This window comes from Lepus europaeus, chromosome 5 (assembly GCF_033115175.1).
Source record: "Lepus europaeus isolate LE1 chromosome 5, mLepTim1.pri, whole genome shotgun sequence".
Taxonomy (NCBI): Eukaryota; Metazoa; Chordata; class Mammalia; order Lagomorpha; family Leporidae; genus Lepus; species Lepus europaeus.
Window position 1 is genome coordinate 156,881,355 of NC_084831.1, and position 24,099 is coordinate 156,905,453.

The window sequence follows — 24,099 nt, forward strand, 5'->3', positions numbered from 1 at the left end:
CAGCTCCAGCCGTCACGGCCACTTGGGGAGTGAATTGGCGGATGGAAGTCCTCTCCGTCTCTCCTTCTCTGTAAATTGGCCTTTCAAGTAAAATAAATAAATCTTTTCAAAAAAATTACATACCTGCCTATTGGATACTTCTCCTTACTCGAGTATGAATTCGTGGCTATGCACCACAAACTTGAAATACCAAAACTTAACTCATTTTCTTCCATCCTTACCTGTTCTCCTGTGTTTTCTTTCTCACTGTGATTTACAGCAAGTTGCCTAGGTGAGAATGCTGAGTGTTATCACTGGCTCTCTTCCTGTGCTCCAATGCTCATATTAAAGCCCTAAGATCTGGTAATTCCATCTCCTGCATGTCTCTGGAATCCATCCGTATCTCTCCAGCCCACATCAATTACTCTGGTTACTCATCTAGACTACGGTGAAAGCCCCTTCAATCACCTGCCATCAGTATCTAATCTTTTATCTTTCTCTCCACATCAAAGCCACAATGAGTTTCCTAAAGCATAAATTTGGCCATTTCTGTCTCTTATTTGAAAGCCCCAAGTGCCTACCACTGCCCTCAGGATCAAATGCAAACTGCTTACCACTGCTTGTATGGCTCTCCACAAGCTGTCTGGCTCCTGCTCATGTCCCCGGTTCCCACTGTTTCTACTGGCCTCACTCCCTCTCCCTCTGTACACCCTACAATTAGGTCCGCCATAATTTCTTTTTTTTTTTTAAGATTTTATTTATTTATTTAGAGGTAGAGTTACAAGCAGCGAGAGGAAGAGACAGAGAGAAAGGTCTTCCTTCCGTTGGTTCACTCCCCAACTTGCTGCTGGAGCTGTGCCAATCTGAAGCTAGGAGCCAGGAGCCAGGAGCTTCTTCTTGGTCTCCCATGTGGGTGCAGGGGTCCAAGCACTTGGGCCATCTTCTTCTGCTATCCAAGAACATAGCAGGGAGCTGGACTGGAAGAAGAACAGCCAAGACTAGAACTGGTGCCCATACGGGAAGCTGGCGCTGCAGGTGGAGGATTAAACCTACTGCACCATGGCGCTGGCCCCCATAATTTCTTGTCTATCGGCCTTTGCATATTCTCTGCCTGGAACATCCTTTCTCCTTAATGCTTGGTAATTATTCAGGTTTCATTTTGGTTCTTACTTCCTCTGGTGGGTCTTCTTGTATATACTAGTATATACCAGTCATTCAATAAATGATCTCACTTTTCTAAATCCCTTCTTTTAGGTTACTGGTAGACTTTGCTCAAATTATTTTACTAATAAAACACAAATGAAATAAGTTATTTATATCTAAAAATACTTGATTATGAAGATACACCAACAGAATATTTGGGATTATGTGCTTATGAACTTTGCTACTAATTAAGTCTATCATAAATGTGACACTTGTAACATTATTCCAAATAAAAATCAACTTCAAAAAATAGACTTGGGGGCTGCTGCTGGGGCATAGTAGGCTAAGCTTCAGCCTGTGGTGCCAGCATCCCATATGGATGCCAGTTTGTGTCCCGGCTGCTCCACTTCCCATCCAGCTCCCTGCTAATGGCCTGAGAAAGCAGCAGAAGTCGGCCCAAGTGCTTGGCCTCCTGCACCCACGTGGGAGAACCAGAAGAAGCTCCTGGCTTTGGATCGGCCCAGTTCTGGCCGTTGCAGCAATTTGGGGAATGAACCAGAGGATGGAAGACCTCTCTCTCTGTCTCTCCCTCTCTCTGTAACTCTACCTATCAAATAAATAAGTAAAATCCTATAAAAATAGACTTGTTCTCTAGTCTTTGGAGTGTAATTCTTAGGAAATTGCATGGCCTCAGAACAAGGTAAATAGATAATAATCAATAAAATAGATGCTTCATTCTTTCAGTTCACTTTTCTTATTTTTATCAGAGCAATGTCAGCTAAACGAATTCTATCTGTCTGAAACTTTGAATGTTTGAAATTCATCATCTACATATTACCTACTTAAGTGATAAAGAAGCATAAAATATGAATTAAATCATATACAACATCTAACGCCTGAAAGTTGTTGATCAACCAGAGTGGTAATTTCATCAGTGTAGCCTAACACAATGTGAATGATATCAAATAAAACCGTATAGAAAAACAGATAATTAGAACAAGTTATAAAGTTTGTATGCATAGGCATTTGAATATGAGGTATCCCATTTTTAACTTCTAATGTTCTATAGAAATATCAATTTGTTTAACAAATTTAAGACTGTCCCATAGTCTGAGGCTAACTTTTTTGAGTCACTGAATGGATGGGTGGGCATTCAGCCAAGTGGTTAGGACACTGGTTAAAATGTCTGCATTCAACCACAGAGTATCTGTGTTTGCTACGCAGTTCCAGCTCTTGACTCCAGCCTCCTGCTAATGTTGATCCTGGGAGGCAGTGGTAATGACTTAACTAACTGGATTCTTCATGCCTGTGTCTGGCTTCAGCCCTGACACAGCCTTGACTGTCATGAGCATTTGAGGGATGAACCAACAGATGGGAGCATGTGCTCTCTCTCTCTCACTTTGTCTCTCTCAAAAAAAAAAAAAAAAAAAAAACCAGAAATCCAATGGAAGCTACGTACTGTCTTAATAGGAAAAAAAAATGATCACTGCAAATACAAACACATTCAAGTTTCTGGTGACTCAGGGTCTCTGTAGTCAAACTCCAAATTTAAAAAGTTCTGTAATAGCAAAATTCTTAACTGTAAGGTAAAAACCAGATAGTGACACTCTATAAAAGCTGACTCCCTGGATAAGTACAGGATAGTTAAAACATGTACTTTAAGTTTCTTTTATTTAAGTATTAATTTCAATGTTAAATAATCAGATGACTACTCAAAGTCAAGTCTAATGGATCAGCTTATTTTCTGATTTTAGCCTGGTTTTAAACCATAGGAGCATGGCGCCGGTGCTGTGGCATAGCAGGTAAAGCTGCTGCCTGCAGTGCCAGCATCCCATATGGGTACCGGTTCAACTCCCGGCTGCTCCAATTCCGAGCGAGCTCTCTGCTATGGTCTGGGAAATCAGGAGATGGCCCAAGTTGTTGGGCCCCTGCACCCACGTGGGAGACCCAGAAGAAGTCCCTGGCTCCTGGCTTTGGATCGACATTGCTCTGGCTGTTGTGGCCAATTGGGGAGTGAACCAGCGGGTGGAAGACCTCTCTCTCTGCCTTTTCTTCTCCGTGTAACTCTGATTTTCAAATAAATCAATCAATCATAAAAAAGAAACTATATATATATATATATATATATATATATATATGCATGCCATGGCAAGAAAAATCAGAACCCTGAAATTCAAAAATACACAAAAATAAACCATAGGAGCAGAAAGATATAAAAATAACGTAAAATCACATGAACTAAATGAGCAGTATAGGGCCACCCAACGATATGTCACACAGGTTTGAGAAGAATAAAACTATCTGATCTAATGGGCTTTATTCCTAAATCTCATTGGTACACTCACAGAAATAGACCACACACGGAGCTAACAAGTTGTTGTTCACCTGCAGCTGCTGCATCTGTTTTGAAACCAGTCAGTGCTCTGGAATCACACGTCACTCAGTTCCTTAAAGTTACAGGAAAACGATTCACGTGTTGGGTGATTAAATGTGAACACATCTATTCAGAGAAGATATAACTATAGACAACACCAACTGTGGCAGATAATTAAACATCTTTCAAATGTTCGTTAAAATGTTTAAATGTTTATTCGAGCCTTAAGCTTAAACAAGCTATAGATGAAGAAATTCTGAGTTCAATTTTTCTGCCTCCTGCAGGCCTGCAGTCCACCTCTGTCCACCACACAGCCTCGGTCTGTAGGTCCACCGCCTCCTCCACTGTCCACGTGCGGCCCAGCCCACTGTGACCACGGGAGACGACTCACACTCCACGCACAGTCAGTATTCCCTGCCACACCTCGTTCTCCACAGCCGCTCCCTGGCTGCCCTGGGTCTCAGTGAGGAAGGGGAGCTGGCAGGACAATGGAACAGGATGCAGTGTTTTACCAAAATCGCAAGCCACTGTGAAATTGGGCTAGCGGGTTGTAATCAGCTTTTTGCTTTTTTTTTTTTTTTTTTTTTTTTTTTTTAATTTTCTTGGGGAGAGGAGTTTAAAATAAAACAGAATGCAACGGAGGAGAAGAGAAAACAGAGTGCCTCATACATCACAGGGTTATGTCTTCTGACACATACGTATGTAGCTCCGGCCTAAGGTCTTGACACAAAAGCAACGCCAACGCGGAGGTCTCAGGGTGAGCCTCCAGCACAGCAGGTAAGAATGGCTTAGGACACCTGCCTCCCCCATGGGAGTGTCCAGGTGCCTGCTAAGGACATCACGGGGAACGGCAGGTGATGGTTCAAGTACTTGGGTTCCTGCCACCTACATGGGAGGCCTGGAGGAAGTCCCCGACTCCTGGCTTCAGCTTGCCCCAGCCCCAACTGTTGCAGGTGTTTGGGGAGTAAGCCCACTGCATGGAAGATCTCTTTCCATCTGTCTGTCTCTATTTTTCAAATAAATACACAAAATTTTTTAAAAATATAGGTCCCTATTTAAAAACAATGTTAAACTTTTGGGATGGAGTCCCACATTCTAGCCTCAGCACATTCCCTGAATACTCTACATACTGTTTGTCTTCCTTCTTCTTAAACCAGTCATGTGTTTTAAGTCAAAATGGTATCCCTTGGGCACTGTTTTAAATATCTAAGAAGAAGGCTCTTGTGGTCTGGTGCTGTGGGTAGAGCTGACGACGCCTGTAGTGCCAGCATCCCATATGGGTGCTGGTTCAAGTCCCAGCTGCTTCACTTCTAATCCAACTAGCTCCCTGCTAATGGCCTAGGAAACGCAGCAGAGGACGGCTCAAGTGCTTGGGCCTGCCACCACGCAGAAAACTCAGAAGAAGCTCCTGGCTCCTGGCTTCATGCTGGCCCAGCCTTGACCATTATGGCCATCTGGGAAGTCAACCAGCAGATGGAAGATCTCTCTCTCTCTCTCTCTCTCTAACTCTTTCAGATAAATAAATATTTTTTAAAAAATAAAGAGAAAGGCCGGCGCCGCAGCTCACTAGGCTAATCCTCCACCTTGCGGCGCCCGCACACCGGGTTCTAGTCCCGGTCGGAGCGCCGGATTCTGTCCTGGTTGCCCCTCTTCCAGGCCAGCTCTCTGCTGTGGCCAGGGAGTGCAGTGGAGGATGGCCCAAGTCCTTGGGCCCTGCACCCCATGGGAGACCAGGAGAAGCACCTGGCTCCTGCCATCGGATCAGCGCGGTGCGCCGGCCACAGCGGCCATTGGAGGGTGAACCAACGGCAAAGAAAGACTTTTCTCTCTGTCTCTCTCTCTCTCACTGTCCACTCTGCCTGACAAAAAAATAAAAAAATAAAAAAAAAAAAAAAGAGAAAGGCAGTCTTTTTTTTTTTTTAAGAAAATATTTATTTATTTATTTGAAAGGCAGAGTTACACACATACACACACACAGAGAGAGAGAGAGAGAGAGAGAGTCTTTCATCCACTGGTTCACTCCCCAGATGGCTGCAATGGCCGGAGCTGTGCTGATCCCCACCAGGAGCCAGGAGCTTCTTCCTGGTCTCCCATGTGGGTGCAGGGGCCCAAGGACTTGGGCCATCTTCCACTGCTTTCCCAGGCCATAGCAGAGAGCTGGATAGGAAGTGGAGCTGCTGGGACTCAAACCAGCGCCCATATGGGATGCCGGCGTTGCAGGCAGCAGCTTTACCCACTACACCACAAGGCACTCTTCTTAGATAATGCAAAAATCCCCTCAAAAAGCTGTTACTATTAAAATTATTGAAAATTTTAAATGATTGGAACTTTACTAAAACTTTAAAAAATGTTCAAAGCTACCTGTTTAAGTCCAAATAAGTCACTGTGGATACACATAACACTTCCTTTACATGAACAGTCTATTTGATCACATGTGGCCTGTTTTGCACCATCAATGTTTCTGTATCCCTCAGAGCCCATATTACTCGGTTGACAATTATTAGCTCCTTCATCCTCTGAGGCAAATTACATTCGCAAATTACCTTTCTCTAAAAGTTCCATATTTTTGGATTGTTTTTCCAAGTAATTTGTTTAGTGTTTTGCCAATGATATCCAATACCCTTGAAAACACTGACTGTGAAACTTACCTGTATCTCTTGAGTTTTTACCCTTTTATTTTTAGAAATGATGTTTTATTCTACACATTCCTGGAGCATTTCCTTGGTTTCTGTACTTCTCTCTGCGTTTCAGAACAAATCAGCCGGCTGAAGCCTCCTTTCAAACCCACCTTCCACAAAAGTCGATCAAAGATACCACGCTTGCTGGAGTACACTTTGAAAGGCCACCAAAACGTGGCTCAGGCTTAGTCGTTTTGCCCAGCCAAATAAGACAGCCAGTCTTGAAGGCCTTAACGAGTGTGCATTTTTGATGAAGACATCAAAAGTCTATCTTTCTCGGTAACCGTGGAAAATGATCTCTCTGAGTACAGAGTTCAGTTGAAACACAGTATTTCTTTTTCTGCTCAGTTACTTGCTTTCAGTGTTGAGTTACACCTTTCAACATTTGTAATTTACTTAAAAGAGGACACAATTCAAGACAAATGCATTGCACCAAGAGTGGTACAAAGGGGAAGGGACTGTCAGAAGTCTGTGGATTACTCCCTGAGCCACCACTTGACAGTAAGTGTGCGGCAACTCTGATCATCTAGCTGTTCCATTAACAATTGTAGAACCACCCTGGCTCTTTTTTTTTTCCCCCCACTCACATTCAACACATCATGGAATCTTATTGGTTCTCTTTTAAAATACACCCAGGTTCTAAGCATTTCCGCCTCTACACCATCTCTATCTCCACTGATACCGCCCTGTGTTCAGCCCACCACTGTCTCACAATGGGTGCACCACAAAGCCTCCCGTCTGCTCTCTCTGATACCACCCTGTGCTAAGTCCACCACTGCCTCACAATGGGTGCACCACAAAGCCCGTCTGCTCTCTCTGTTTCTCCTATCTTCTTAGGTATCACTTCCTCACAACCCTGCAAGGGCTCCCCACCTCACCCGAGGTGAAGCCTCAGCGCTTACCGCTTACCGGGGCCTGCCTTCTCTGCCTCTGTGTGCCGTTCTAACTTCCCCTCCTACTGCTCCATTTTGCACTTCACTCCAGCACACCGGCCTTCTCGCTGTTCCTCAAAACCTCTAGTGTGAGCCGGTCTGAAGTCTTTGAACTGGCTGCCGCCTGTGTCTGCAATGTGCTTCCTCCAGACATCTCCGCGGCTAACCCTCTGTCCCCTGCATCCTCCTAGTGAGGTCCACCCCAGCTACTTAAGAGCAATCACAACATTTCTTCCTCCACCAATCTAATGTCCCTGACTTCCCCTACTACTGATCACCTTCTGACTTATGGAAGGAATTCCTCATTTACGTTGCTAGGTTATTGTCTGATTCAGGTAAGTACACAAGCCCTGTTTATCTGTTTATTTAGGAGACAAATGTAACCTTCTATCATGGTTAGGTGAGAAGATTCTCTAGTATGTAGAAGAATTGAAATCAGTAAATAGGTTCTAAATCTTCTAAAAGAGTTCTCCTGCACCACAATGCCACAAGTTTCTAGACTGAATTTTCAATCTTGAATTTAAAAAATTCATATAATTTAATCAGATATATGACATGGACCAAAGTATTCAGAAATATTTGGAGGGAATGGGTGGCAAATCAAGACTCAACAAGTTCCTTAGAGAAATCAAACTGCTGTCTAAGCAGGTTTTTCCTGCTTTGTTCTAAATAATCGTAAAACAGATGACCAAAGTTAAATACTAAATTTGCTGTCATGGTGACCACTATCACAGCAGCCCACGCCCCACCCAGAAGACAAAATGTCCACCTATGGTTACAATCTAAACCTGACAACTTTCTCTCTACGTTCTACTAGAAACTATGGAGATTATACGCACAGTATATTGACAAAAAAGTCTGCCAGAATGGGACAGACCAGTTCAGATACAATATTACCTTAAACATAGTCAAAACCTGCAACATACGGAAAAAGAACTTCACATAGCTTGCCAACTTACTCTGCATTCAAATTCCACCTCTATATTATATAAATCGTGTGTCTTACTTTAATATTGCAAGCTTGTTCCATCAATCTTCTCGCATTTTCCTCTGCCCTGTATCTCTTTGGAAGCTGAACTCTGAAGAACTTCAAAGCACCTTCAAAATCAGCCTGCAAGAGGTCTTCCTTTGAGGTCTGCAAAACAATCACCAAGAACCATCGTTACATTTTCGCCTGCACTCAGAACAAACATATTAGAAAAAGAATTTCCATTTTCCTAAAAATATTTCCAAAGTAAGATCTAAGTTAGTTCCAGAAAGTTCTAGATGATATTAGTGACATTTTATACGTAGAAATAAATTACCATAAAATAGAAGCAGTTTAAGAATTAATTAGCAAACCAACATGTTTAATTAATTTTACCTGAAGATTGGAATAGTACCAAGAATAGCTACAGTTCTGAGAAAAGAATGACACCAAAAAAAGGAGAAAAAAAATTAAGTTCTGGGACTAGACTAATCTGTGACTTTCATTTGAGTCTTTCAAGATGGATTTTGAACTAGCAACAGATCAAGTGAAGAAAATAGGAAACTGATCTGACACCTTAAAATGCTGTGAAAAGTGAAGAGCTAACTACTGAATTCTTATGAAAAGTATCGCTTGCAAAATTTACTTCTTTAAAAAATGAACCAGTAGATGGAAGAGCTCTTATTCTGTGTCTCTCCCTCTCTCTGTAACTCCGCCTTGGGTATAAATAAATAAATCTATTAAAAAAATAATAACCACTTGGAAACAAATATATGCACAGAAAAAAGCCTAAAAGGAAACAAAATGTTTATCTGGATAATGGGACACGGTTTTTTTTCTTTATAGTTTGTTATATTTTCTTCAGTAACATCTTTCTTTTTAAAAGATGTATTCATTGATTTATTTGAAAGGCAGAGTTACAGAGAAGTGCATGTGTGTGGGAAAAGAGAGAGGAACAAGCAAGTATCTCAGTACACTGGTTTACTCCCCAAATGGCTGCAATGGCTGGGGACAGGTGAGGGCAAATCCAAGAACCAGGAACTCCATCTGGGTCTCCCACGTGGGTGCAGGGGTCCCAGTACTTGAGCCATCTCCCACTGCCTTCCCAGGCCATTAGCAGGGAGCTGGGTCAGTACCCAGACTAGCACCCCATGGGATGCCAGCCTCACAGACAGCAGCTTTCCCTGCCGAGCCCCTCAGGAATGCCTTTGTAATAAGACAAAAATATTTTAATAAACAAGCTTCGGTAAGCACCAGCATAAGTATCTAGATTTAGGTAGAACCAGTAAGCAGAAGTAAGCAAAAAAGAAATAGAGTTCTGGAGTCATTATTCATTATTCAATTATCAAAAAGTTCAGTCATTTAAAAAAATGGCTCATAAAACTATACCCATGGGGCTGGCGCTGTGGCACAGCAGGTTAATGCCCTGGCCTGAAGCGCTGGCATCCCATAAAGATGCCGGTTCGAGACCTGGCTGCTCTACTTCAGATCCAGCTCTCTGGTCTGGCCTGGGAAAGCAGTAGAAGATGGCCCAAGTCCTTGGGCCCCTGCACCTGCAAGGGAGACCCAGAGGAGGCCCCTGGCTCCTGGCTTTGGATCAGCGCAGCTCCGGCTGTTGCAGCCAGTTGGGGAGTGAACCACTGGATGGAAGACCTCTCTCTCTGCCTCTCCTCTCTCTGTGTAACTCTGACTTTCAAATAAATACATAAATATTTTTAAAAAGTATACCCTAGTTCAAGATATTACTTCAGGGCGGGCATCTGGCACATGGCTAAGATGCAGCTTGGAACGCCAGCACCCGCTTCTGGTTCTGTCTTCTTGCTAATGTTAATGCATACTCTGGAAGGCAGCAGGTGATGTTCAAGTGTGTGTCCCTGCTACCCACATGGGAGACCTGTATTGAGTTCCCAACTCCGGGCCTAGCCCTGGCTGCTGTGTGCATCTGAAGAGTGAACCAGCAGATGGTAGACCTGTCTGTCCCTCTGCCTTTCAAGTAAGTACAAAACGAATAAATAAAAATCAAATTAAAAAACCCCAAATGTTACTTCAGTTTAATTCAGATGTGACGCTGGTTAACACTAAAGACTGTGGGGGTTGATGTGGTCAAGCTGCTGCCTGCAACGCTGGCATCCCATACCGGAGAGCTGGCTGCTCTGCTTCCGACCCAGCTCCCTGCCAACGTGCCGAGAGTGGACCAAGTCCTTGGGCCCCTGCCCCCCACATGGGAAACTCCAATGGAGTTCCAGGCTCCTGGCTCCAGCTTAGCTTAGCCCCTGCTGTTGGGGCCATCTGGGGACCAAACCTGTGGAAGGAAGATCTCTTCCTCTGTCTCTCCCTTCATCATTGCTGCCTCTGAAGTCAATAAATAAACCTTTACACAGAAACACACAGATACACACACACACACACAGGCTGTATTGAGAAACCACATAGGAAGTCAGAGAAATCCCTGCTCACGACAGGGCCTGACTCCCTGTCATCACCCTGCGGCTGAGCCACTGCAGCAACCTCCTAATTGGTCTCCCTTTTTCCATCCTTGCTCCCCACAACCTGCTGTCCTTAAAGCCAGATGATATTCTTTTTTTTTTAAGGCCTCCAAGCATTCTCACTATGACCAGAATAAAACCCCAAATCCTTCCCAGTGCCCACGAGGCCTTCCGGATCTGAAGTCCCTGCCTCCCGTGACCTCGCCTTTACCACCGTTCCGAAGGTTCCAGGCACACAGGCTCCTTCACGGCTTTTGTGCACATCAAGCGCAATCCTAACAGGAAAGCTTTTGCCCTTACTGTTTCCTTGGCCTAGAATGTTCTTCCCCTGAATCTTCATAAGGCTATCAACTTTTTGTCACCTATACTTTAGCTCAAATTGAAGATCTGAGTGCTTAAACGCTTCCCCCCGAAGCCCATGTCCCATGTCCCACCACATCACTCTCCAGTTTTCTACCCATTCCTCTGCTCCTCCTGTTAGGGGAACTTCCCATTCCCTTCCTTGCCTGCCTTATCCACTGTTGTGTGCACCACAAGAACAACGTCCCGAAGATCAGGAGGTACTCGCTTAGACCTGCTACAGAGTGAATGAATGAAATCTACTTTTATCCCCGTTTTGCCATATGTATGATTTTCTCTGCTCTTTAAACAGAAAACTGTACAATAAAAGAATACATTAATTAACGTAACAGGCAGCTTCTCAACGGTCTAGGCTGGCCCAGCTTTAGGTCTGCAAACTAATAAGCAGAACATAAAGGTAGGCTAACACTGGCAATGAAAAAAAAATCACAAAAAAATGTCAGTACATCTTAGAATTATTTCCCCCTCTTTAAATACTGAGATGTGGTGGCAGTAGGCGGCGGAGAGAGTGTTTAGTTTGCTATCAATCCACCTTAGCTGGAGAAGGCAGTTACGAGAAATAACTTCAGACCAAAAGAGACCCTCTTCAACTAACCTATCACCTGCTGAACTGCTGGGAAAGCAGCCAGCCGCCGCTAGACCAGACACACCATGTCCTAGTCTTCCTTTTCACACGTGCAGTTGGAGGATCAGCTCTCGGGTAATGGTTTAGAAAACCCAAGACAGGCTTTTACCGGAGTTTGTAAGAGAAGAGAATTAGTCCCTTCTTCACCACTGAAAGGTCGCTGGCGGTACCTCTTCTATTTTCAGTGCAACGAACTCTTGTTGCCTGGAAACAGAGGCTCACGTCTGGTGGGGGACAATCCCTGGTCTGCAGGCAGCAGCCTGGCCCCCTGCTTTTCTCATACTGCTCCAGGCCTGATTTCAAGCCTAGTGTGTGAGCTCACACAGAAGTAGAAAGACTGAGACCAAGAATGAGAAACCCGACATCCTCACACACTCTGGTCAGGGAGGCGTGGCTGGACGGGCAGAGGTGCCCTCTGAGGATGCTACAGTCCCGGAGGTGCAGCAAGGGGCCCCTCCATCAGGGTGTGGCGTAAGCCAATCAGGTTGAGTTCCCGCACACAGAGGTCAGAGTACCTTGTGGCCACCCTTTGGAGATCACATGGTGTGTCCAACTCAGTCAAGTGCAAGAAGAAGGGAGCTCTGATAACAATGGGACAGTGAGGCTCAGATACATAAGATTTGGGAATGACACACGGCCTCGACCTCAGGGCAGAACCTGGCACATTCAAGGTATTCAGACAAGGTTGCAAAAAATTGGAGCCAACTCATTCTCATTCCAGCTCTAGCTAACGCATGGTGCTGCATGGTCCTCTCCATTTTAAACGGGAATGTCTTCAATCGGAAGTGTCTGAAAACGAAGTAAGTTAAGGCATACGGGTACATTTCACAAACTCCAAAACAAATAAATATAAGGGTCGACAGTTTGGTAAGTTGTCTCTGTATTACTCAACTATGCTCAGACGCTGATATTTCAGTGAATAAAAATAGCGCCTTGTTCTCACTGACATTTTTAGTTCTCTAAAGCAGTCTAAGATGTAAGAATGTATACTCTTCCCACGGATTGGAATATAGCTAACGTCATGGTGAATGAAAAAAATGCTAGTCAGTAAACAGCACGTAAACAAAAGCCCTGTTGGCCAGGATTCCAGAAGGCGACCTGCAGCCCTGCTTTGATTCTCCCGGGATGTTCTCTCCAATTTCCCATCTCTACGAGACCTCCACAGTCATTATCACCTCAAATGCCTTCCTAATGCCATAAGCAGATTATGAGCTTATGAGGCTAACTCTCCATTTTCTGACAAACGTATCTAAGAGGTTTTCCCCCTCTACAATCAAGGTACAGACACTTCTTGTCCATGGAGATTTGAGTATCTCACTAAGAGCTTCTCAGAATGGCATTCAGCTTTTTTAAAATAATATTTTATTTTTCAATCACAATTTGTATATGCATGTGTTTGTGTATCTATATTGCAAGGTCACAGTCCCAAAACAGGAAAATACATATATTGTCTAAAGATTCATTTATTTTGGGGCAGGTACTGTAGTGGGGCAGGTAAAGCCATTGCCTTTGGCACCAGCATCCCTTTTGGGTGCCAGTTCAAAGTCCCAGTTGTTCCACTTCTGTTCCAGCTCCCTGCTAATGCACCTGGGAAAGCAGCAGAGGATGGCCCAAATGCTTGGCCCTTGCCTCTATGTGGGAGACCCAGAGGAAGCCCTTGGCTCCTGGCTTTGGACTGGCTCAGCTCCTGCTGTTGTGGCCACTTGCAGAGTGGACCAGTGGATTGAAAATCCATCTCTCTCTCTCTCTCTCTCTCTCTCTCTCTCTCTCTCAAAGTCTGCCTTTCAGATAAATAAATAGTTTTTAAAGATTTATTTTATTTTCAATTGAAAGTCAGAGTTACATATAGAGAGAAGGAGAGGCAGAGAGAGAGAGAGGGAGGCCTTCCATCCACTGGTTCACTCCTCAATTGCCTGCGACAGCCGGAGCTGGGCTGATCTGAAGCCAGGAGCTTCTTCCGGGTCTCCCATGCGGGTGCAGGGGCTCAAAGACTTGGGCCATCTTCTATTGCTTTCTCAGGCCATAGCAGAGAGCTGGATCGGAAGTGGAGCAGCCAGGACTTGAACCAGTGCCCATATGGGATGCCAGCACTGCAGGTGGCGGCTTTACCCACTACACCACAGTGCGGGCCCCAAATCTTTTTTTTTTTTTAAAAGATTTATTTATTTATTTGTAAAGCAGAGTGACACAGAGAGAGATCTTCTATCTGCTGGTTCACTCATCAAATGCACACAGCAGCCAGGGTTGGGCCAGGCCAAAGCCAGGAGCCTGGAACTCCATCTGGGTCTCCCATATCAGTGGCAGCAACCCAGGTACTTGGGTCATCATCTGCAAAGCCTTCCAAGGGCACAAGAAGGAAGTTGAACTGGAAGTGCATAGTAGCCAGGATATGGGCATCCCAAGTGGTACCTTAACACACTGTGCCAAGACACCTGCTCCATGGAAAGTATTTTTTTAAAAAGCCTAAAATACGAGCCGGCTCTGTGGTATAAGTGGGCTAAGCCTCCACCTGCAGCGCCGGCTCCCTAGGGGCACTGGTTCTAGTCCTGGCTGCTCCTCCTCCAATCCAGCTCTCTGCTATAGCCTGGGAAAGCAGTGGCTTGGGCCCCTGCACTGGCCTAGGAAACCCCTAGGAAACTCCTGGCTCCTGGCTTCAGATGGGCCCAGCTCCGGCAGTTGCAGCCATTTGGGGAGAGAACCAGAGGACAGAACAACTCTCTCTCTGTCCCTCCCTCCCTCTGTCTGTAACTCTGCCTCTCAAACAAATAAGTAGAATCTTTAAAATAAAACAAAAAGCCTACTATATAAGGTCTTGATATCCAAATATAAACATGATTAATATTTTGTAACATTGTCTATTTTCCTGATCCTTCCACATACATCTTATATACATCTAACAAAATGTGAAGCATCCTAGGCCTATTTTGTTAATTATGAATGCTTCACAAATGCCAAGTATTAATAAATATATTTATTAAAATTTAAGTGCTGCTTTCTATGAAAATAAAAACATGACTTCAATCAAGAAGTCCAGAAATCAAGAAAACAGTTCTCACAAGTACTAATTATTATGGCGATAACTTAATTAATGGTTATAATTTAGCTTATGATTGTGTGAATACTAATCCTCTACCTAGACAATGAAGAGAAGCTTAACCCACGACCTTGTAATGGTAAGACTCAAGCTTTAAAAATGTACCCGAGGGAAGAAGGTGCTTAGCCTTAGCAGTTAAAACGCTGGTCTCCCACGTCAGAGAACCAGGGTTCAAGTCCCTGCTCCGGCTCGTGGCTCCTGTTTCCATCTAATGCATACCCCAGGAGGCAGCAGCTGATTCCTGGCTCAGTGCAGGCATTTGAGGGAGTGTACCAGTCGGTACCTTCCTCTGTGTGTGTGTGTGTCTGTTCTTCTTCTTCCCAAATTAAAAATAAAAATAAAATATACCCCTAAAAGGCAGACTAACTTTTCAAGAACCAAACCAAATACTCACAGAGGTTATGCTGGCTTCTGGGTTATTATTACACACCTGTGCTCACTGCACAGGATCCCGTCACACCCAGGGAACTGATTTAAATCGGGGAACTCTTAGGTTTTTGTTTTTTTTAAACATTGCCTTTAGAACAAAAGCAAAGGAAGACAAAAGTAATGAAAATACAGCTACTTTCCACACATTATTTAAATAATGGTATCCAAAAGGTAACATAGATAAGAATTATGGACATCTGAATAAGCAAAGATATCTTTTCTTCCCTTATTCAAATAAAGGAAAGAATTCTGCCAGTTTTTAAATAATAAATAAAGGATAACTTTTGAAAATCAGTGGCTCTACTTACATCTACCTTTGGCTCCCCAAACATTGTGACAAATCATTTTATTAAAACAAATTTTTAATAGACTTCATTTATTTTATTTTTTTTGCAAGCTATCACAAATTTCTTCTGTAAACAAAAATGCAAATTGGTTTTATATCCTACAACTCAATTTATCAAACTTTTTCAGAATAATTTTCATTTAATTATATATACACACCAGGACATAAAAGTTTTCCACAAACACTCTCAAGGCTTACAATTATCAAGAAAATGACTCAAGTAAAGACAGGGGGGAATATTAAACAGATAGCATGGATGACAATTTCTATTTCTGTTCTCAGAAAGTTAAAAAAAAAAAAAAGGTCACCGTATAATTAAGTACAAAAACCTGCACCGCATGACAACTGCTGGTAGATTTACTTGATCAGAAATGAAGAAAAAAATACAACAGAGCCCTGTGATACGTGTGAGGAGCACTCCCCCGTGTGTGCACGCACGTGCTGGTAACACTTCTGGAGTATTAGCTTGCAGCAATACAGGAGGCCTTGGTTATCTGCGTTACAGGGAACACTGTCTAACGAAATGCACCCACAATTCAGTTTCACTTACAAATTGCAAAGTAAAATTATTTCTTCAGAAGAATCTCTGTTTGGCATCTTCTGGCCCTGCTCCATCGAGCTACATGGGCATGTTAATTTGCTCCCATTAAACACCTCATTCACTCCATTTGTCTGTTTCATTCTTCATCAGCAAGCAACAGATGCCATTCCACCCATGAAACTGGTCTGTGGTCATATTATATCAAGAGATTCCCTGGATTCAATGTTAAACGGTAGGTTTCACTCATTTTTTAAATTTATTTTTATTTATTCATAAGACAGAGAGAGAGAGTGCTCCCATCTGTTGGTTCACTCCCCAAATACCCCTAAGGGCTGAGAATGGGCTGAACCACAGCTAGGATCCAGGAACTCAATCCAGGATTCCCACAGGGGTGGCAGGAACCCAGTTACCTGATCATCACCTCTCATTTCCCAAGTCTGTATTGACAGGAAGCTGGAGTCAGGAGCTGGAGCCAGGCATCAGACCCAGGAACTCTGATGTGAGATCCAGGCATTCCACCCAGCCAGATGTCCAACCTGACCAGTCCTTTCCAATGATGATGTGAAACATGCTAACCAAGTACATCTTTAACGGTCTTTCTTCATTTCAGCAGAACCGCTGTATATAAAAAGACTACCTGCACAATTAAAGACATTTAAACAAGTCCTACTTGTATTTCCTTCGGAGTAGGTAGGAAGGAAGATCAGGGAAAAGGTAAGTAGGCTGTTAATGTCAGCATGCATTGCACTCACCCCAGTAAAATGAAGTAAGCAAACCGGGTTGGCATCCCAAGAGATGTCCACGTAAATTCACAAGAATTCACAAGAATTCATAAAGGTTTGACTTCAAACATATCTCATATGTAAAAAGTCAAAAACATTTTTAAAGATGCCTTTCTTTCTTTTTTTTGAAAGGCAGGGCTATAGAGATAGGAAGACAGATCCCTGGTTCACTCCCTAAATGGCAATAGCTGGGGCTGGGACAGGCTGAAACCAGGACCCGAGGATGCTACCTGGGTCTCCCACATGGGTAGCTGGGCCCCAGGGACTTGGGCCATCTTCTGCTACCTTCGCAGGCACATTAGCAGGGAGCTGGACTGGAAGTAGAACAGCTAGAACTCAACTGGCCCTCGGATATGGGTTGCTGGTGTCGCAAGTGGTGGCTGAACCTGCTGTGCCACAATCCTGGTCCCTCCAAAGAATAAAAATTTATACAGTGGAAATTATGGAGTAGATTTAGGACTTATTTTGACATAAAAACCGATTTTCAGATTTTGAGGGGCATCAGAAATATACGTACAACTTCTCAATTTTGAGTCTTAACTTCTTTTAGAGGTTGTAATCTCTTCAATAACCAATCTCTGCAGCTACTAGCAATAGTGATAGCCATGGGAGACATACTCTCTCCTCTCTTCTTTCAACACTGCTAAAATTAGTGTTTTAAGAAAGACCACACAGGGGCCTATGCTATGGTGTAACAGGTGAAGCCGCCACCTGCAGAGTCAGCATCCTATATGGGTGCCGGTTAGAGTCCTGGCTGCTCCACTTCCGATCCAGCTCTCTGCTATGGCCTAGGAAAGCAGTAGAAGACGGCCCAAGTCCTTGGGCCCCTGCACCCACGTGGAAGACCCGGAAAAAGCTCCTGGCTGCTGGCTTCGGATCAGCACGGCTCCGAATGTTGTGGCCAACTGGGATGTGAACCAGTGGATGGAAGACCTCTCTCTGCCTCTCCTTCTCGCTCTGTGTAACTCTAACTTTCAAATAAATATATAAATCTTCAAAAATAAACAAAGACCACAAATTAGCAACACAAACCAAACTAAACCAAGCTGGGATGCAATCTGACAGTGTAAGAAATCTCATTACAATGAAAACCTAAAATGGCTATCAAAGTGATAGCTAGAGTATTTCCCTGGATAACCTCCGGGGCTGGGGGTCCACAGTGAAAGTGCCAGCATATCAGCACTGAACTGTGGCCAACGGTAATTTTAATACAGTAATGACACGATAATAACTTCTTATTCATATGGTAGCAAAAGGAAAAAAAATCCAGAGCGGAAAAGGGAGATTTTGAACATGAGCAGAATAAAAGTTTTTCCACTTTATCCACATTTTGTACAGAGCATGGACTGTGGCCATGTGCTCCTGCTGATACCATTTTGAATGTGTTTTTCCCACTGAAAAATTCAGTGCAAGAGTGTCACATTTTAAAGTGATGTTTTTCTTAAGGATGCAGGGTGGGTGGAAATAGCTCTAACATCTCAGTGTTAGCTCCAGATGCTTCTATTCCAAACTCCTCACTATTCTTAGATGATAAATCATTTTTAAGGGTCTCTAATAAGCAGAAAATTCTAGGGCTTATTCTTTTGGGAGGTAATTTGGGGGAAAAAATCTAAGACTGGTCCTTTCTTCCACTTTTATTATTTTGTTTTTTTTTTCTCCTTTTCCAACATGATTTCTGTTCAGACAAAAAATAGTTTAGAAAGCTTGAGAATCATTTGGAAGCTCAAGCTTTCAGAGAGGAGCTGTTATTTAGCTGGTGCTTAGGATATTCCTATCCCCTCCTTGGGGTAGTGTCTCAAATGAAGTACTTGTACCTGATGTATTAGAGGAAAATTGTTCTTTACCCAGTGTACTTTTAAAGGGTGATAAGCAAAAATTCCAAATGTGCTTCCTCTATTCAGTCAATGGCCTCTTTCCACCCAAGAGTTATAGGAGCCTCGTGTTTGAGTAGTTTGATGGCCCTTCTGTGAATCAGGGAACAATCAATAAGGCCCAGGATCCAAATCTGTATGTTGTCTTGGTATATCTCCAATTACTTTTGTTTCTTTAAAATAACTTGTCTTCTAGTGGTGAACATTTCGATCTTTACATAAGAGAGCTGTACATGTTTACATCACATGCAATCATGTTTAAAATGTGACTAAAAAGGCATAGGCACATCTTAAACTTCAGTGCTCGCCCTCTGGACTGGAAATGGAAAGATTATAACACAACATGTGGCGGGATTCCTCTTGGACGGCCCTGTGCAGGTAGCCATCGATCCCACATCATTAGCCAGTCCAATAACACGAGGCTGGAACAACCATTCTCCCTACTGGCACTCACACAACATGTTGAGCAGTGACTCCTCGGACAGCAGATCCCTAGTCATATTCACATTTACATTGCTAATAATTAACAGGTATGTCACTGCCTAAAATGTGGCTCATCCTGGTTCTACCAACAATCTTACAAGTGTCACGGTGGGTAACAGGCAGAGATTTTAAATGGCCCCACAGACAGCTCAGCATATGCTTTTCACAGGTGATTCAGGTGGCACTGTCACCTACGTTCTGAATACTAAGAGCCCATGCGACCTGAGAGATGCTCTGTCCTCAGATACACAACTTGGTAAACAAACTGTATGCAAATGCAATATACAGATGAATATAATGGCCTTCCAAAGGCCTCAGGCTTGAGAACTCAACCCCTCGTGAATCTTACTGGTGTTTTTTTTTTTTTTTAAAGTAGTTTCAATTCATCTCTAAAGCAGATTTCAGTATGAGAGATATTTTCAGTTATCAGCTTATGTTTTCCTTCAATACACTGAAACCATAACTGCCAGAGAGAGGCAGCACCAGGTGACTGGCCAGTTACCTGGAGTCACAAAGGTGTGTGGTCTTTTAAGATATGGACTATATCAGACCAAGTTTGATCCCTCAGAGAGGCAGAAAATTCACTGAAATGCATTTCCTTGTCTCACTTTTTAACAAACAAAACTCCTCTCTAATGGAATCTCCTTGATTAAAAAGGGGATTCGGGAAAACCAGAACCTCATCTGGGCATGGAAACAATTCTACTGGGCTCTTCTGCTTTCTTCCTTTACTGGGAAAGGACCCCGGGTCTCTAAACACCGCCCCCACCCCCCGGGGGACTGCACTGCACCTAACTTCCTCTTGCAATGAAAAACAGACTTTCTTCAGGGTGGGAGATTCCTCATGTACACGGCCACCTAACGTGTCTGTTATTACACAGAAGAGATTGCATCTGCTTGTGAATTTGCACACAAAGAGGAGATTAATAACTGTAAATATAAATAAAGATGAAACACATTGGAGTGAGACATGTGAGGGAACACAGTTAAATTCAGCCAAATAAATATTGTACTCTAAAGATTAGAGAACTGTAACAGGCAAACAGTCTGGAATGATTAAATTGCATTCTGCAGAAGACACCCAGCTTAATTCTTCTTCTTTTATTACCAAATAATGGTATAGGATTCCTGCAGACCAATTATATCACAGAGCAGTTGCTAGGTACAGTCCTCAAACCACTAAAAAGAACCCCTGCAACAGTGATTGTGGGTATTTAATGTTAACCCTTGGTAGGCAATGAAGAAGGATGATTTTTTTTTTCTCGTTCAGGAAATCAAATAACAAGCAAGCCAGGCTTTCCAGCCTCATGACACAGAACCGGCAGCTTTAAGCTTTAAGCTGTTTCAGTTCAATCATGCTGGGAGAAAAACCCAAATTTCCTACCCCGAAGATTTTTAGGTGGCCAAATTCCCTAGCAAAAAAGAAAAAAAAAATCAAATTGGCAATCAAATGGGGGAGGTTAGAAAGCAAACCACACATGTCTAGATAAGTAGCTATGTCTGTTGTAAAATTTAACCCTTCGGAGATAAAATAACAGAATTCCTAAACCAAGAACTTAGGTATTCCGCTTTGCTGCTGAGCCTGGCCAGCCAGAAAACCATGTTTTTCCTGCCACAGAGATAACGCCACAAACGGAACCCTGGACTCCAGGAAAAGAGCCATGATCTTCTCTAGCCAATTAAGGAGTGGCGTGGACCAGGCTCCGAACGAGCTGCGCAGTGCTGGCTGCTCGGCCCTTCCTTCTCAGCAGAACCGGGAGAAGGAGAAGCCAACGGGAGACCACAGCCTCCTCCAGGGATCCAGGGATTCTCACAGAGGGTAGCAGCCTCCCACAAATGAAGTTCAATGAAAAACAGTCTCACCGCGAGAAGTCGAGGCACGAACAGACGATGCCCCATCCCCAGAAGTTCCAGCACCCGACATGCATACTCATTCACCAGCTTGCTTCTCTCGTCGCGCATGTCCTGGGACTTTCTGACAGGAGGTGTGAGCTTAGCAGCTGGGGCTGGGCAGGGCACCCCTTCTTCCATGAGCAGTAAGGAGGTATCCAGAATGAGAAAGCTGGATCTCTCATCCACACTGTTAGGGACTGCGGTGGGAGAGGAGCCAGGCTGAGGTCTCCCCAGGAGGACGCACAAGCCAGTCTGTACAGGGGACTGTCAGCTAACGTCTCCTCCAGAAAAACATTCTGGCTACATTCTCCACTGTTCCAAGAGCCCCAAAGTAGCCTGCAGGATGAAGAGGAGATCAAAAGCTGATGGCAAATAAAAAGCAGCAAAAGCAGTCACATGCAAGAAAATGGCCCAGAGTGATGCAGGAGAGTTCTCAGACATGTGTGGGCACGGACGAGCTGCTCAGGAGGGTCTAGCATGTGAGAGTGTGTGCGTGTGCATGTGTGTGAGAGAGAATGTGTGCGTGTAGCTGTGGCTGAGCAGGTGGCGGCGGCGGCGGCGGCAGCCAGGAAGCCGGGGCAGTTGCGATTCTGCAAGGAGAAAAGGATGAGCTCATTGCAATCCTTGATTCGTGACGAGCAGCGCTGTTGCTGCTGCTGCTACTGCTACTGCCGCCGCCGCCGCCTCTCGCTGTGAATCAGTAATGAAGGGGTAAGAAAGGAAGGGGAGGGAAGAGAGGGAGCTCGGTGAATGAGCAGGCCGAGTGCGTCTCGGGGGAGAATGCCGTAATAAGAAGCCAATGGCGAGCCGGAGGACAGCTGCGCTGCCTCCTCCCAGTCCACCTTCAATCAGTGTTAGTCTGACAGCTTCTGCTGTCGAATCCTAAACCCACAGACAGATGAACTAGCTTCTCCTAACATCTGATGCTCGCAGAAAAACCAGCCAGCCAGCCAGCCAGCCATCTAACAGGCTGACCTGCATTCACTCCAGCTTTCTAATAACGAGAACCCTGAAAGGTCTGATCTTATCCTGGGAGATGCACACCAATCCTTTCAGATCCCAGAAGGAAGGTGCTGGCGTAAAATGCTGACAGTATGGACCAAAGAGCAAGGGCTGAGCACTGGAAAACGACACGCCCTCCAGCTGAAGTGTTTATGCAGTAATGACTTCCCAACGTCAGGATGTGCGGGAGCATTTCAGTACCTGGGGAGAGCCGGCTACAATTAAGTGGGTTTTTAGAAACACGTAATATGACAAAACAATTACCTACAGTGTAATGTTGAGAATATACATTGAGATTCTCAAAGTCAAACTAACTTTCTTATGCCATAGGCCTTCATAAACACTCTAATAGCTCCAAGCACCGATTTGACAATTTCTAGTCAAATAAAATCCTCCCTATTAAAGATATAACCAAGAATCAGTACAGCTGAGAACGGTGCGGCCTCTGTGCTCCAGAGCTACGTTCACTTCTTGGATGTGAATAATTTAGTTGAAGGCAAAAGGAGAAAGTCATCTTTAGCAACAGCCTCTTCCTGTCAGCCCGACAACCTGCAGTTCTGTAGCCGGTCTCAGAGACACCTCAGGTTCTCCAGATTGACCTGTAACATGGCACAGTAGGGCCGGGAGGGGAGCACGGTTTTTTTTTTTCTATTTTTTTTTTTTTAGAAAGGGAATTTTTTTTTTAAGATTTATTTATTTATTCGAAAGGCAGAGTTACAGAGAGGCAGAGGCAGAGAGAAAGAAAGAGAGAGAGAGAGAGAGAGGTCTTGCATCTGCTGGTTCACTTCCCAAATAGCTCCAACGGCCAGAGCTGAGCCTATCTGAAGCCAGGAGCCAGGAGCTTCTTCCAGGTTTCCCATGCGGATGCAGGGGCCTAAGCATGTAGGCCATCCTCTACTGCTTTCCCAGGCCACAGAAGAGAGCTGGAACAGAAGAGGAGCATCCGGGACACAAATCGGTGCCCATATGTAATGCCAGCACTGTAGGTGGCAGCTTTACGCCCTATGCCACAGCACTGGCCCCAAGTATTTTTTTCTAAACCTTAGTTTCCTACATAACAAATAAGAGGCAATTTATTAACATGTCTTTGTAATCTTGGTTAAAGAAAACTTACAGAACTGAGGTTACTGTGAAATAAATAAAAAGATATTGTTTTCTTTAACAAAATATTGTTTGGTTTCTTTTTCTAAATCTCAGGAGGAATGTTTTTAAATTAAATCTTTAACAAAATGTCTTAGATATGACATTTACATATTGTTGTCAAGCCTTTTATTTCTTGCAAAAAAAGATTTCTTTGAAAACTATTCAAAAGTAAATATTTTAAACAAAATACTCAAATGCATTATAATATTACATATACAGAAAAAGAAATTTCAGGTCTCCAAGGTTTTATAGGAAATGTTTGATGGGCTGCCTAGGGTGAGGGCAGGTTCACCTGGAAAGATGAAATCATAAGGAAGACAGAAGGGGCCCTGGGCCTTTCATATTTTACCCCTAAACACGCACAGAGAATCACGCCATTTTTCCCTTGCTTACAAACTGGTGTTCTGCGTGAAATTTTGCTTGTGCTACTGCTACACAGGTAAAAAGCATTGCTATGGACACTTCATATGTAAGGACAAGGGAGCATTTTGACTTATAAAAGGATTTCATTTTTTTTATACTTATTTGACAGGTAGAGTTATAGACAGTGAGAGAGAGACAGAGAGAAAGGTCTTCCTTTCGTTGGTTCACTCCCCAAGTGGCCACTATGGCCGGCGCTGCGCTGATCCAAAGTCAGGAGCCAGGTGCTTCCTCCTGGTCTCCCATGCGGGTGCAGGTGCCCAAGCACTTGGGCCATCCTCCACTGCCTTCCCAGGCCACAGTAGAAAGCTGGACTGGAAGAGGAGCAACCGGGACTAGAACCCGGCCCCTCTATGGGATGCCAGCGCCACAGGCGGAGGATTAACCAAGTGAGCCACGGCGCCGGCCCCAGGATTTAATTTTTTAAAAGCTTTATTTACTTATTTTGAAAGGCAGAATTGGGGGCGGGGGAGAAGAGAGAGAGAGAGAGAGAGGGAGAGAGAGAGAGAGAGAGAGAGAAGGAATCTTCCATCCTCTGGTTAGCTCCCCAGA

At 44.0% G+C, this 24,099-nt stretch overlaps 1 protein-coding gene across 6 annotated transcripts in view; it reads right to left on the reverse strand.

The window, feature by feature from the left end:
• Positions 1 to 24,099, reverse strand: part of RABGAP1L (RAB GTPase activating protein 1 like) — an 803,019-nt gene that overhangs the window by 143,374 nt on the left and 635,546 nt on the right. For 5 of the 6 annotated variants that reach the window (XM_062192989.1, XM_062192987.1, XM_062192988.1 and 2 more), the window contains one exon: positions 8,113 to 8,241. In XM_062192989.1, the coding sequence (XP_062048973.1) occupies positions 8,113 to 8,241 (129 nt within the window). Of the gene's footprint in view, positions 1 to 8,112; positions 8,242 to 20,952; positions 21,121 to 24,099 lie in introns of those variants that run through there. The other variant, XM_062192993.1, reaches the window with a different exon arrangement.